The sequence below is a fragment of the Ambystoma mexicanum genome, chromosome 12 (genome assembly GCF_040938575.1).
Source record: "Ambystoma mexicanum isolate Mex_15411 chromosome 12, UKY_AmexF1_1, whole genome shotgun sequence".
Lineage (NCBI taxonomy): Eukaryota > Metazoa > Chordata > Amphibia > Caudata > Ambystomatidae > Ambystoma > Ambystoma mexicanum.
The window spans coordinates 963,168,460-963,182,370 of NC_090936.1; the positions used below are offsets into that span (position 1 = coordinate 963,168,460).

Consider the following 13,911-nt stretch of genomic DNA (forward strand, 5'->3'; position numbering starts at 1 on the left):
GTTCTGGTGTATCGGGAAATCGCTGCCAGATGTATCTTGATGGAAGCATGAGCTAGTCCAGCTTTGGCCAGCGACAGTAAGTACGGTGGCACTTGAAGGGCTGTAATCCGTAGAGGGTTAATCTTCTGTGCACGGCACCAGACAGAGAAGCTCTTCCACTTGTGTCCGTAGCACTTGAGAGTTGAGGACACCCTGGCCTTTGCAAAAACCTCTCTGCAGTCCGCCAGGATATCGTACCCTCCAACCTCTAGTGCTGCAGGAGCCAGGCCTGCAAGTTCAGCGACTCCGGGTCGTGATGAAGGATGGCGCCTCCTTCTCTGGAGAGAAGATCTGCGTCCGGCGACAGTTTGACTGGTGGGGACGCTGACAAGTCCAGAAAGTCTGGGAACCAGATCTGCCTCGGCCACGCCGGTGCGACGAGGATCATCGTGCACCGGGACCTCTTGAGCTGGTTGATGAGTCGCAGTAGCAATGTCAACGGAGGGAACGCATACAGGAACATGCCCTCCCAGGGGAACGAGAAAGCATCGGCCATGCTCCTCGGCTGGGGAAACCGACTGGCGAACCTCTGACACGTGGAGTTTGTCGCCGTCGCGAACAGGTCAATCTGGGGCTTGCCCCATCGTTGAAAGAGACGATCCACTTGATCCTGACGGAGATCCCACTCGTGGCACGAGCGCAGCTCCCTGCTGAGCGAGTCGGCGATTGTGTCGTTTGTCCCTGCCAGATGAAAGGGTACCAGAAACATCCCCTGGGCAACGGCCCAGTGCCACAGATCCTGGGCTTCCTTGGACAGGGCTGGGATCTTGTTCCTCCCTGCTTCCGGATGTAGAACATTGTGGTGGTGTTGTCGGTGAATATCTTCACCACCTTGCCGTTGAGGGACGGGAGAAACTACCTGAGGGCCCAGAACACTGCTCGGAGCTCCAGTATGTTGATGTGGAGCGTCCTCTCCTCCGGGAGCCCGAGGCCTCTCACGTGAAGATCTCCGGTGTGCGCTCCCCACCCCTCCAGGGAGGCATCCGTCGTCACCTGGTGTGCTGGCGTCTGAAAGTCCGTGCCCACCGCGAGATGCGCATGGGTGCCCCACCGCCGAATTGCTTGGCGGAATACCTAGTTAAGCGAGATCTTGTCCTCGAAGCTGCCCGTCGCTTGCATCCAAAGGGAGTAGAGGAACTCCTGTAGAGGGCGCATCCGAAGCCTGCACAGGCGCACCAGGTAGATGCACGAGGACATCATCCCGAGGAGGGACTTGATGGACCTCACCCTGGCCACGTCCGTGGCCAGCGGACGCTGCACCTTGCCCAGGATGACCTTCGTCCTTTCCTCCGACGGCGAGGCCAATCACGCTACTGTATCGAGCCTGGCTCCCAGAAACAGTGCGACCTGCGACGGAGCCAGGTGGGTTTTGGGGAAGTTGATGGAGAATCCCTGGTCCGTGAGCAGCCGGACGGTCTTCGCTGTGTGTTCGACGGCGAGTTCCCTTGTTCTTGCTCGGATGAGCCAATCGTCCAGGTAGGGGTAGACGTGGATCCTCTGCAGGCGCAGCCGCGTCGCCACCGGTGCGAGGCACTTAGTGAATACCCGGGGCGCCGACTTCAATCCGAATGGGAGGCCCTTGAAATGGTAGTGCCGTCCCTGGACCACGAACCTCAGAAACTTTCGGTGTCCTTTTAGTATGGGGATGTGAAAGTACGCATCCTCCAAATCCAACGACGATAGGAAGTCGCCTTCCTCCAGCTGGCCCAGCACTATCGATATCATGGTGGGGGCGGATAACGGTTATCAAGATGACCATCCTACCTAAACTTCTATACCTATTTCAGGCCCTACCAATAAGACCCCCAAGGTCATTCTTTAAATCCCTAACGCAGGCAGTCAAGGAATATATCTGGCAAGGGAAAACTTCTAGAGTCTCCAGTTCGGTCCTAACGGCCTTCCGGGAAGACGGGGGATGTGCACTGCCCCCTTTTAGAAGATATTATGAGGCAGCCCAACTATGGGTCCTGAAGGAATGGATACCAGACGAGTCCCAAAAACTGTGTGTCGCCCAAGATAGGGCAGTGGCGACTACCCCAACAAGACATATGCTATGGGCGGGGAAGACACAGACATCCAAATCTACATATAAGCGAAATTATGCAAGCAGCATTGGGAATATTGGACAAAGCAACTAAGAAAGGCACTCTAACTAAAGACCCAGCCCCATTTATGCCGGTATTTAGAAGCCCGGAATTCCCGCCGGGCCTAGAAAAAAACGCTTTTCAAAAGTGGGAGGAAGCGGACTGCTATATGGTTGGGGACATGTATCAAGACCAACATATAAGGTCCTTCGAAGATTACCTTATACTGCCCTATTAAACCTGCAGGGGAAAGACAGGTATAAATATGACCAGCTGTACCATTGGCTAGACACACCGAGAATACGACAAGCGGCCACCAGAGAGTTAACCCTGTTCGAGCATTACATCATGTCACATGACGGGACAAAGAAGTTTGTATCGAATACATATAGATTCATCAACTCCTCAGAGGAGAAGGTCACTTGGCAATATATCAAGAGATGGGAAAAAAACTTTAAGAAGGGCGATCTCAAGGTGTCGGTGGGAATATATGTGGGGGATGATATCAAAACTTACACGAGCCATACACTCAAAAGAAATGTGGATGAAAGGCCAGAAAGGCTCCACGGGATGTTCCGAGACTCCCCCAACGTATGCTGGAGGGCATGTGGAGGGGAAGGAAATTGGAGACATATTTGGTGGGACTACCCAAATATCCAAAAATATCCAAATATCCAAAAATACTGGACCGATGTGAAGAATCACATAAGCTCAATGTTCCAGGGGGCTGGGGTGCTGGGGGAGGAGGTGTGGCTCTGCAGGATTTGGGAACCAAAGGACAAAACCCTCACCAAAACACAGAAAAGAAATGTCAGGGACTTTTAATTGGGGTGTGGTAGGAAATTGCCCAGAAATGGAAGCAAAGATCCCCAACCATCGCAATAGACACATAACAATGGAACACATCACTTACAACTTGCAGGGGAACTAACAGAAATTCAGGGAAGAATGGTCAGACACGTTGGAGTACCTACAAAGTGACTACATGGAACAATGGTGTCCACACAAAATTAGAATTCTTGATATGTTCAGATAAGAGACTGAGTTTACAAACAGAAGTCAAACAGATGGGTGGATTATCCCGAGGGTTGGGGCGGGGGGAGGGGGGGTGGAATGTTTCTTTAACTGTTTATGTTGTAAAACGTAATAAAATTATTTAAAAAAAAGAAAAACATCTATGCACCTTCTACTCCAAGGGGTGGAAGCTTGGCGCATGTGAATCTAAGCAGATACAAGCATCAGAAATACGATTACGTTGAGTATTGTATCCCTTCTGAGGCTTGAGGAATCTGCTTAGATCACATGCTATGCATAGATTAGCGAGCAGTATTAGGAGAAGGTGGTGGGTTGTGAGAAGGTCCAGCGGCAAATAGATGTTTTAGAACTGCTTGTCCCACCTAGGTATCTGCTTTAGAGTGTGTGTAAATGCAGTAGAGCTGAGTGAAAGTGTGTACTGAACTCCATGTAGCTCCTTTGCAAATGGTGTCCAGCAGGACTTTTGCATTAAAAAGCCAAAGTAGCTCCTGTACCCCATGTGGAGTGAGCTCTTGGTGTGAAAGGAAATGTTTTGCTTGAAAAAGAGGAAAAGAGTTGTATGTATCTGACTATCCATCTGGAGATGGCAAACTTGGAAATGCAGTCTCCTCCTCTGCCTGTTGCTACGGAGAAAAACAGTTGGTCTGTTTTTCTGAGTAGTCGGGTCTTGTTTACATAGTAGAGGACCACCCTCGTTACATCTAGTGCATGAAGTTTTATCTATCTCAGTAGAGCATGTCGGGTTCTGAAAGAAGGCTGGTAGCTCAATGGATTGGTTTACGTGGAATTTTGAAATAAAGTGAGGTGAGAACCTAGGGTGTGTTCTCAATACCAATTTGTCCTTGTGGATGACAAAGAAAGAGTCTTGCAATGACGATGCTTGAAGTTCACTGACTCTTCTTATGGAGGTTCTAGTCACTAAGAAAACAGTGCTATAAGTGAGCTGTTTTAGACTTGATTTATGCATCGGCTCAAAGGGGGGGGGGATCCCATGAGCTTTGCAAGTACTATGGTGAGATCCCAACCTGGCGGTGGGTTAGAAATCAGAGGGTGGAGACTTTTCACTCCTCCTTAAATGCCTTAATGACGGGAACTTTCCACCATGATACTTTTTTGTGAGAGGTGGTGTATGCTGATAAAGCCGCCAGGTGAACCTTTATAGAGTTAAAGACTAACCCTGAGTCTAACAAGTGGAGCATGTAAAGCAGAATGTGTGATTTAGTACATTCTATGGGGTTTATTTGTTTAGACTGGCACCAAATTACAAATCTCCTCCACTTGTCGAAATAACAGTGTCTGGCGTTTGGTTTACGTGCCTCCTTGAGGATATACATACACTTTTGTGGTAAATTAAGATGTCTAAACTCTATGACGTCAGGAGCCATGCTGCAAAGTTCATTGAGTGAGGTTGAGGGTGTAATGTTTCCCCTCCATGCTGGGATAGCAAATTGGTCTGGCAGGGAGTTCAATGAGATCGCAAATCACCAGTTTGCGCAGATGTGGATAACATGGTTGTCTCGCCCACATGGGAGCAACAAGGGTAAGCGTCATTTGTTTTCTGTGAATCTTGTTCGCCACCCTGTTCATTAGTGGAGTTGGGGGAAAAGCGTAAGCAAATTTCCCTGACCAACTCAACCATAGGGCGTTCCCCTTGGAGTCTGGTTGGGAAAACCTGGACGCGAAGTCTGGGCATTGCTTGTTTTCTCTTGTAGCAAACAAGTCTAACGTGGGGTAACCCCACTGTGAGAAAACGTGATCTACGACGCTTGTGTTGAGTCGCTACTCGTGATCTTCTGGTAGTGGATTTCTACTTAGCGTGTTCGCTAATGTGTTGAGTTCCCCTGGAACATGTTGGGAAGTTAGGAATAGCCCCCGTTTGAGTGCCCATTTCCATATTTTCTGTGCTAGCTTGGAGATTGTGTGCCCCCTGCTTGTTGATATAGAACATTGCAGTGGTGCTATCTGTTAGGACCTGTACCGACTGATTTGTCAGCTGTGCTTCAAATTCTTGAAGTTCCAGCAGGTTGATATGGTTCTGTGCAGTGATGTGAGTCCACAGACCATGTGCTGTGAGATGAAGGTGATGTGCCCCCCACCCGGAGAGTGATGCGTCTGTTGTAACTGCCGCTCGCACCGCCGGATCGTGGAAGGGTTTTCCCTTTAACAGATTCTCCTATGTCCACCAGCGAAGGGCTTGTACTAGTGTTGGCGAAATGACCACTAGATCGTCTCACTGACTGCGTGCCTGAGACTACTGTTTTCGCCAACCACTCCTGCATTGGGCGCATGTGTACGCTTATCTGGTGACCAGCTTGATATTGAGGTATTTGCAGTAGTATGTTTTGGATTCTTTCCTTTGATGGAAAGACTAGGCTTTCTTCCGTCTTTATGACAGCTCCTAGGAACTGTTTGGTCTTGTTTAGTACAAGACTTGATTTTTTCTCGTTTATTGAGAAACCCAATTGGAAAGAAAGGTTGATTGTTCTTTGAGTATTTTTCCTGCAAATTTGGGGTGACTCCCCTGTGATCAGCCAGTCGTCCAGGTAGGGGTACACTGGGATTGCTTCCCTGCACAGGTGTGCTGCCACCACCGCCAGTACCTTGGTGAATACCCTTGGGGCAGACGCTATTCCGAAGGGTAGCACCTTGAATTGGTAGTACTGGTTTGCCATCTTGAAACGCAAGAATTTTCTGTGCGCTGGGAACATTGAAATATGAAAATAAGCATCTTTCATATTCAAGGTTGCCATGAAGTCCCCCTGCTTTAGCAGTGGGATTACTTCTTGTAGCGTTGTCATGCAAAATGTTTGTGACTTGACATAGGTGTTTGCAGGGTGCAGATCTAATACTGGGCGCATTGTTAGATCTTTCTTTGACACAAGGAAGTAGATTGAATAGATAACCTTGTTTACCTGGTTCGCCGGGACGATTTCGATGTCGTCCTCTAGCAACAGCGTTGCAACCTCTTCTAGAAGGATGCTTTGGCTCCTCTTTTGTGGGGGGATCTTTGACGCGGGGGATGGTTAGAGGGTTGCTGTAGTAATTCCACGCATTAACCGCCCACCGCGGTTGATAGTACCCACTTGTCTGAGGTGATTTCCTCCCATGCGTGGGTGAAGTGCGTTATACGTCCTCCTACTGGAGAGGCATCGGAGGGGACCTGAAGTGGGTGGTCATTCCTTTGGAGGTGTTGCTCCACCTCTTGAAGTGGAGGACCTCCCCTGGCCGCAAGATCTAAGCTGGCCCCTTTGGAAGCCTTGAGACGCTTGTCCTTAACTGGAACCCCAGGATGAGCCCCGATTGTGGCTCTATGTGGAACCCCTCTACGAATTTTGTCCCCTGAAGCGACGGAAATTGTTACCGCCTCTTTGGCCTAATGGATTGTTAGTGAGCTGGCCTAATGATTTAAGAGTGTCGCACACTTCCTTAGCAGACTTTAGCGCATCCACAACCGCTTTGACGAACAGGACATTCGGTTCGATAGGCATATTGAGGAGTGTTGCCTGCGTTTCCAGTTTAAAACTGAATTGGAGAAGCCATGCATGGCGTTTTATGAGTGTCCCTTCTGCAATGATTCTGGCAGCATTAACTGCCGCTACTACGTTATTTTTTAGGATGCAGTTAGACACCACCTTTCCTTCTGCTACTGCGAGGTACAGTTGGGACTTTAGAGGTTCTGGGGCTGAGGCCATTAAAGTTGCAATCTCCTCCCACTTGTGGCAGTTGTAACTTACCAGCAAAGTGGTAGTGTTGGCAATTCTTGTTTGAAAAGCTGCTTAGGTGGCCACTTTCCTCCTGAGAGTGTAGATCTTCTTGCTCTCCTTATTGGGGGGTGCTTCAGATGAAGCTAAAGGTGTTCCCGCCCTTTTCCTTGTTGTGGCACATACCAGTGAATCAGGTTTTAATTGGCCCCTGATGTAGAGGGGGGTCTGTGGGCGCAGGGCAGAACATTTTCTCAATGCGCAGGTTTACCGCCCACGTTTGATTTGGTGTTAACAGAGAGTGTTGTATTCTTCTCTGTATTGACTGTAGAATGGGTATAAATTGGGTTACAGCCTTTCTGTCCCCCAATATGTCCTCTACAAAATCCTTGTCCAGTTGAGTTTCCTGGATTTTAATTTGGAAATGCTCTACTGCTTTCATGAGCATGTCATTAAATTGTAGTTGGTTGTCCACCAGTGGGTCTACATGATCTGGAGAGGGTAAGATGTACACATCCACTTGCTCTGCAAAGTCTGTATTGGGATCATAGAGATCAAATTGGTCAGGGTCTTGCTAAGGGGGTAACTTGAGGGGTATATGCTTGAGCCCTTTTTGCTGGGGGTTGAGAGGACATGGCACCACTAGTTGGTGGTGTATTTGGTATGCTTTCTATAGCTTGGAGATTTTTTTTCAACAAAAATAAATCGGCCATAAAAGACATGCGTCTCATCACTCGGTCAATGTCCTCTGCAGACCATTGTGAGGAAGTTGGTATAGTTACAGGAGTAGGAGGTAATTCTGGAGTAGGCTGCTATTTGTGTTTCAGAGCTGCAGCCATAGTATGCTCTCCCTGGGAAACACTCTCTTTCTGTTTATGTGGTGTACTCTCTTTCTCCCTATGGGAAGGTTAATTCTTCGAAGTGTGTTATTTTCAAAGTTTTCCCTTGAAGAACTGTCTGAGGGACATGCTTTTGGCATCAGGTGTGACACATTTTCGAAGTCTGTGTTCTTTGCCGATTTCGATGTTAATGATGGTTGTCAAATTTCGGCAGACACTCTTCGGATGCTGTATTGGGCACGGCGTCCACGTTGGATTTGTCTTGTGACTTTGGGGGCCTGTCGTGGGGCAAACGTGATCTCGAAGGCCAAGAGGACAGGGAGCTAGTGGACCTACCTGTCGACGCCACGTGTGGCCGCGTACACGGAGTTGCCATCGACTTCCGGCCTTGGGGTATGTACTTTGTGTGGGATGGATTGTGTGTGCTAACGCCGCAGGGTGTCCCCCATAACAGCGCCACCGGCCAGTCTGATGGGGTTGGGGGCTAGCACATGAGAATCCAAAAGGTTCCCCATCGCCTTCGTGGTCCGAAAAGACAGCGATGCGGCCTTGCTGGATGCACCCTCCATGTCCATGGTGGCCTCAGCCTGCATAGCGTGGAGGGCCCAATGTTTTGTCTTTTGGTGGTTTAGGGTCTTGGAGTTGAAAAGCTGACAAGCTCTACATTGGCCCTCGTCGTGGTCCCTAGGAATGCAGATGTTGCAGATGGTGCTTGTCCTTCCTGGGAAATTTCTTGTTGCAATTGCGGCAAAATTTAAAGGATGCATTTTCCATAATTATTTGGAAAGGCATCTTGGCAAAAATAGAGGGGAAGGGGGAAATATGCATTCGCTTAGTTGAATGACCACCCCCCACTATCCCTACTGTCTGGGTCGAGGCCCGGAGCAGCCTTCCAAAGACGAAGGGGTGTCGTCGAGCAGGTTCTGCATCGACTATGTTTGTCCTTGAAACCGTCATTGAAGACCAGCAATATAAAGGACAGAAAGAGTAAATTGCTCTAATTTAGTTATTAATCAATGGTGTTAGCCAACAAAGGAACTCTGCGTTTTAGCAACCGTCGATGATGGCGGAAACAAACAATCTGAGGGACCTCGACACATGAAGGAGCATGGGTACAGTGGACATCCCACTAGGGATAATATTACTGGCACGCCCTGTTGACATCCCTTTTCGAGTTTCGAAAACAACACTAAATGACGGCCTATGCATAGACTGTGACCTAAGCAGATTCCACAAACCTCAGAAATGTTTATACTAAATAGCAAGATCTCAATAGATCGTTCCACGGCGTTCAAGGATATTAGGGCAGTGTGAAACAGGAATGGAACCCTGCGACTGGCAGCATGTTGCTGAACATAATATTGAGATACTGGGAAGGTATACATGGTGTCCGAGCCAATCAGGAAGATATACAAACTTTGCAAATTTGCCCAATAATATGACATTGTGGTGAAGATTTACCATTTATACTGAGCAAGGATTTGGTCTTTTCACCATTAAACATAATGCCCTGAGGAAGACCTTTGGAGGAGGTCAAAACACGTGTTGGTAACAAAACCAGTAAAGAATATATGTAAAAACCGGAACTTGTCAAACTTTATTCAAATCTATGTGGAACACAGGTAACATTATTTCTTATTGTGAATGGTACACACATCATAACTATCTTCAAATGCACTGACTCTCAGTTTGTATGTTTTACCTATGCCCATGATGTTTAATAACTTCCACTCGCTGGTTAGTGGTAGGAACATCTGACTTATCCAACCTGCATGTTTTCTCTCCATCTCCCTTTCGCAAATCAAACAGCTAGTAGTTCACAAGTCTCCTTCAACAGAACTCTCACATAAATCGTACAGTCATATTAATTATACTCACTGCATGTTCAATGAGCTCTGTCTGATGTTCTTCTATAGAGTCTTGCTCTTCTTGAGAGACATTCACTGCCCATGAAAGAGGCACCTGCTGAAAGAGAGATTGCTCCATCATTCCCTTCGCAATACCATCACGTGAACTTAATGATCACTTCCTATCATGCTTAACATTAGAAAAGTAATATTCGTTATTGTTCACAGAATTATTCAACTCACAGTTTTCTCAATTAGCTCCTTCTGATGTTGTTCTACTAATCTCCTTTGTTCTTTCATGTCATGAACCACTGGATGAGCCAATGAAGAAGGTGCCTGAACAAGAAAGCAAAAACTTAATTCTTTCACTGGATTCCTTTCTGGCTAATTGCAAAGCTGATGCGTGGGACGTAGGCAACAATAATCACGATTTCCAGAAGACAGCAGTCATGAACACCACTGCTGTTGTGTTTATAATCTCATTTCAAGCTTCTTTTATTTTTTGAAGATAGACTTGTCTCATAAATGTGTTGCTCTGCTAGCCTCTCTCTCATCGACAAAACCAAAAGGGAAATATAAAGTGGAAACGAGAAGGGGTGGTGGGCAGGGATTATGGTACTGTATTAGGAATTTGAAAAGGGCAGACTTTTCATGCGAAATTCCCAGGATGCCTTGACTGATAGGGAACAGAGCTGGCATATTTGTTAGTACTCTCAGGGCCAACTGAACCTCCTATTTCTGCCTGCTTATGAATATCATTGTCTTTTGCTAAACAGTGTTAAGGCAGTTTTTGCACAGGCTTCTATTAGGGACTCAACAACCACTAACCTCAAGGTATGGTGGTGTGCACAGCCTAAAAGAAGCAAAACCGCTCTTAAATTGGTCAGTAATATGACTGAGCAGTCAGGCTTAAATCCAGTAAGGGGATGTAGACTGGCATGAAGGTACAATTAGTCCATACACTTATCCAAAGTAATTACAACATATTGGTATACTAAAATGTACATTAAATAGGTTACACATACATACCTCTATTAGTTGCATCAGTACTCTAGTAAGGGAAAAATGACTTACCGGTAATGTTCTTACGCTGTATTTTTCTGCCAGAGGTTCATTTTGACAGATCATCCTTTCAGCTGCAGCTGCTTCAGAAATGTCAACAAGGGGTGTTGTGCGACTCTATACCATGTTCTTGACTCCTCCAGGCTAAGACCGCAGGCACTCCTCAATTCCAGATGTGACATTGTACATCATGTTTATAGCATGCACTACACCCCATACCTCATTTCCCCACCTTTTTTCCTCCCGTGCTTAGCAGCCGTGGGATCCAATTACCATACAAAGAGATACAAAACAACTTTGTTCCTTCTGCTTAATTATTGGAATCCTCTTTTTTTTTTTTAAGAGGAACATTTGGGCAAAACCAATGTCATTAAATTTCTCTTTTGTTTCAGAGCTAGGCTGATTACAATGTGCAAGTGTGCAGACAACTTTTCTACCATTCACCCACAAGAAGGCTAAAGAAGCTTCCACAGCTGGAAAGGTAAAGTGGGCGATGAGGAATATATTGGAGAAGAATACACAGAAAGAACATTACAGGTAAATAATTCCTCCTACAATGGATTGCATTCTCCCACAGATAAATCATCTTGATAGAGCCCTAAAGCAGTAATCAAGAGCAGGAGGAAGGCTGGCAACTTTATACTAAAATCTGTACCACATCCCTTCCTACGTGGGCATCTCTGCCCCGGCCAAATGCAGGCTGTAGTGTTTAGCGGAGGTAAGCAAGAAGCCCATGTGGCAGCCGGCAAATATCCCTAACTGGCACACCTTTGCAAGGCTGTTGAGGCAGCCACGCCTCTGGTAGTGTGTGACCTTCGACTCTGTGAAACCACCTTCCTTAACCTCACATAACATTCTGAAAGACACAGAACAATCCAATGAGCAATCGTCTGTTTAGTCATTGCTCGACACAAACTTGATCATGAGAAGGCTGCGAAAAGTTGGTGATCCCGCCAAAAAGGAGCTGTCCTGGCCAGATAGAAAAGTTATAACCTCTTGGGGTCCCGCCTATGGAGTATTTCCTCCACCTTGGAAGGGTGAGATGGCTTAAAGAAAACAGATAACTCCACATTATGGGAAATATGGCATTCCAACACTTTTGGAAGGAACTTGGGTCCAACCTTCAAGGTGACTTTCTCTCAAAGAATTGTATAAATGGTTGTTTACACGATATGCCACAATTTGGGGGATAAGTTTTGTGCCAGCTGTAAAACTTTCCATGCTCCTGGTTTTTCTTACAATTCAAAAAATGTCGCAGTGAGTGTGGGGCAGAAAAAAGGGGGAACTTTGGACCCCAACCCCTTGAGAAAGCAGTTACAGTATTGCTCCACACTTTAGAAGACTGCGCCACACTTGATGATACTAGTAAGATAAAGTATCTTTAATGTATTTGCCCTTTATGGGTAACACGTGTTTCGACACACCAGTGTCTTTTTCAAATCAGGGGTGGTAACGTAGCTAAATCAAAAATAAGTATACAGTTCATGTGGTTGAGTTCACATAATAGGCATATGTTAACCATTAATAATGTGAACATAAATCATATACAAGTACAAAGCATAACGAATACAAATGAAATAAAATAATCATCATGTGATGAGTTCACAGAAAAGTAGGAGGGGGAAAAAGGGAGGAGGTTGAAGGTAAGTACAAAAAAAAAAAACCACATTAGTAGAGATTTGAAAAAACAGAAATTATATATGACGATCATACTGCCAAAGTACAGGTGATGGGCCTTACCTATATTCCAAGTCTAATTTTTGCAATTAATGGAAGAATGAACAGTCACGGGTTGAATCCCCCTGTGGAAAATAGTGCCAAAAAAGCCCTGAATTGGGGATCAGTGTAGTTTCATGTAGTTTGAATCCTGGTATCTTATATTTGGGTTAGGCAACCAATGATATCACTCTTGGTTGCATGACTAACAAAGTTGGGGAACGTTCTAATACTGAATAGTATTATTTAGCGCTGGGCTGTTTGTAATCATAGTTTCATAAAGAGCCTTATGATGACTAATGTTAGGGTTAAATACGTGGCGTTTCATTTCTGCCTTCCGCGTAAGTTACAAGAATACTGGTTTCCCAAAGGTAGCGGCAAGGAAAAAAAAAAAAAACATGCAAGTGTTCGTGGCGACAGTTTAGTGTAGAGATTTTTGATGACTAAAGTTATAGTTTTACTAATCAATATACAACGCGCCATTTCATTACTGCCGTGCGCGTACGTTTCTAGAATGCTGGTTCCCCAAAGGTAGCGGCCAGATAAATGACATGCCAGTGCGATCTTGATACTAGCAATCGTACGATCGCGCGGATAGTTTAGAGCAAGAAGAAATAATGCCTACTTGGGTGCACAGAGTTATACGTTCAAGAGCTTACCTTACACCACGTACACAATCTAGTGCCGTCTGTTGAAAACGCTATGCCATTAGGTTAGCGTTTACATATGTTGCCCGGGCAACCCTAGTCCTACAACCATTTCTGTTGTTAGGTCCCAAATAGAAGGTCAGGCAAAAGAACAAGCGCCATGTTAAGGTGTGTTAATAGTACTGAAATGAATAACATTGATTTTGGAATACCGCGTAAGGGCATACTTGTACTTGGCGATCGTCCCATAAAATGGTCAGGGTGGTAACGTTGTTCACGCGGAGAAGCAACTGGCGGTTGTAAAAGCCATCCGCCGGTGTCTGGTACTCGTGACACATACAATAATGAAGGATGTACCTGTTTTAAAAACATAAAAAATGAAATTAGTCTCACCATCAGATCTTTATTAAAATTATTCATTTTATATAGTAGGTCGGGAAATTATTTCATAGCTAGGACAGTGCAACTGGGTATTATACGTCAAGGGGGGGCTGTAGGATACTGAGGCAGTCCCCCAGTGCAGGGGTTGACAGGGAGGCAGTGCAGGTGGAGAGTGGGAGGGCCTAGGACCGAGGTCGCAGACAGTGGACCAGTTGTAGCAGGGAAGAGGGAGAGAGAAAGCAGAAGCAAAGAGGAAGGTTTTGAGGTGCTTCCGTAAAAGGAGATGGTTCTCCTCAAGATAGTGCGCGGTACAAAACAATATGCCACATAGAACGAACAAGTACAACTTAACCCGTCTTTAAAGCTACTGTATAGTAATTAAATTGCGGTATAAACTCATCTAAAGAGTTACTTACATTATATTTGCATTTTCCATTGTGTCTGTGCGTAGGGCAGCCCCGAAATACCACTCCTTCTATGCCGACGTTATTTCTTCTAATGAACGAACATTAAATGGCTTTCGTTTCTGAAATTATATTCATTATCGTTTCTTACGTTAT

The 13,911-nt window shown here is 45.9% G+C and overlaps 1 protein-coding gene across 4 annotated transcripts in view; it reads right to left on the bottom strand.

Moving 5' to 3' along the window:
- LOC138514136 (zinc finger protein 420-like) overlaps positions 1 to 13,911 on the bottom strand; it is a 1,401,466-nt gene that overhangs the window by 538,848 nt on the left and 848,707 nt on the right. For 3 of the 4 annotated variants that reach the window (XM_069629436.1, XM_069629434.1, XM_069629437.1), the window contains 2 exons: positions 9,789 to 9,881; positions 9,577 to 9,663 (listed from right to left, as the gene is read on the bottom strand). In XM_069629436.1, the coding sequence (XP_069485537.1) occupies positions 9,577 to 9,663; positions 9,789 to 9,881 (180 nt within the window). The remainder of the gene's footprint in view (positions 1 to 9,576; positions 9,664 to 9,788; positions 9,882 to 13,911) is intronic. The other variant, XM_069629435.1, reaches the window with a different exon arrangement.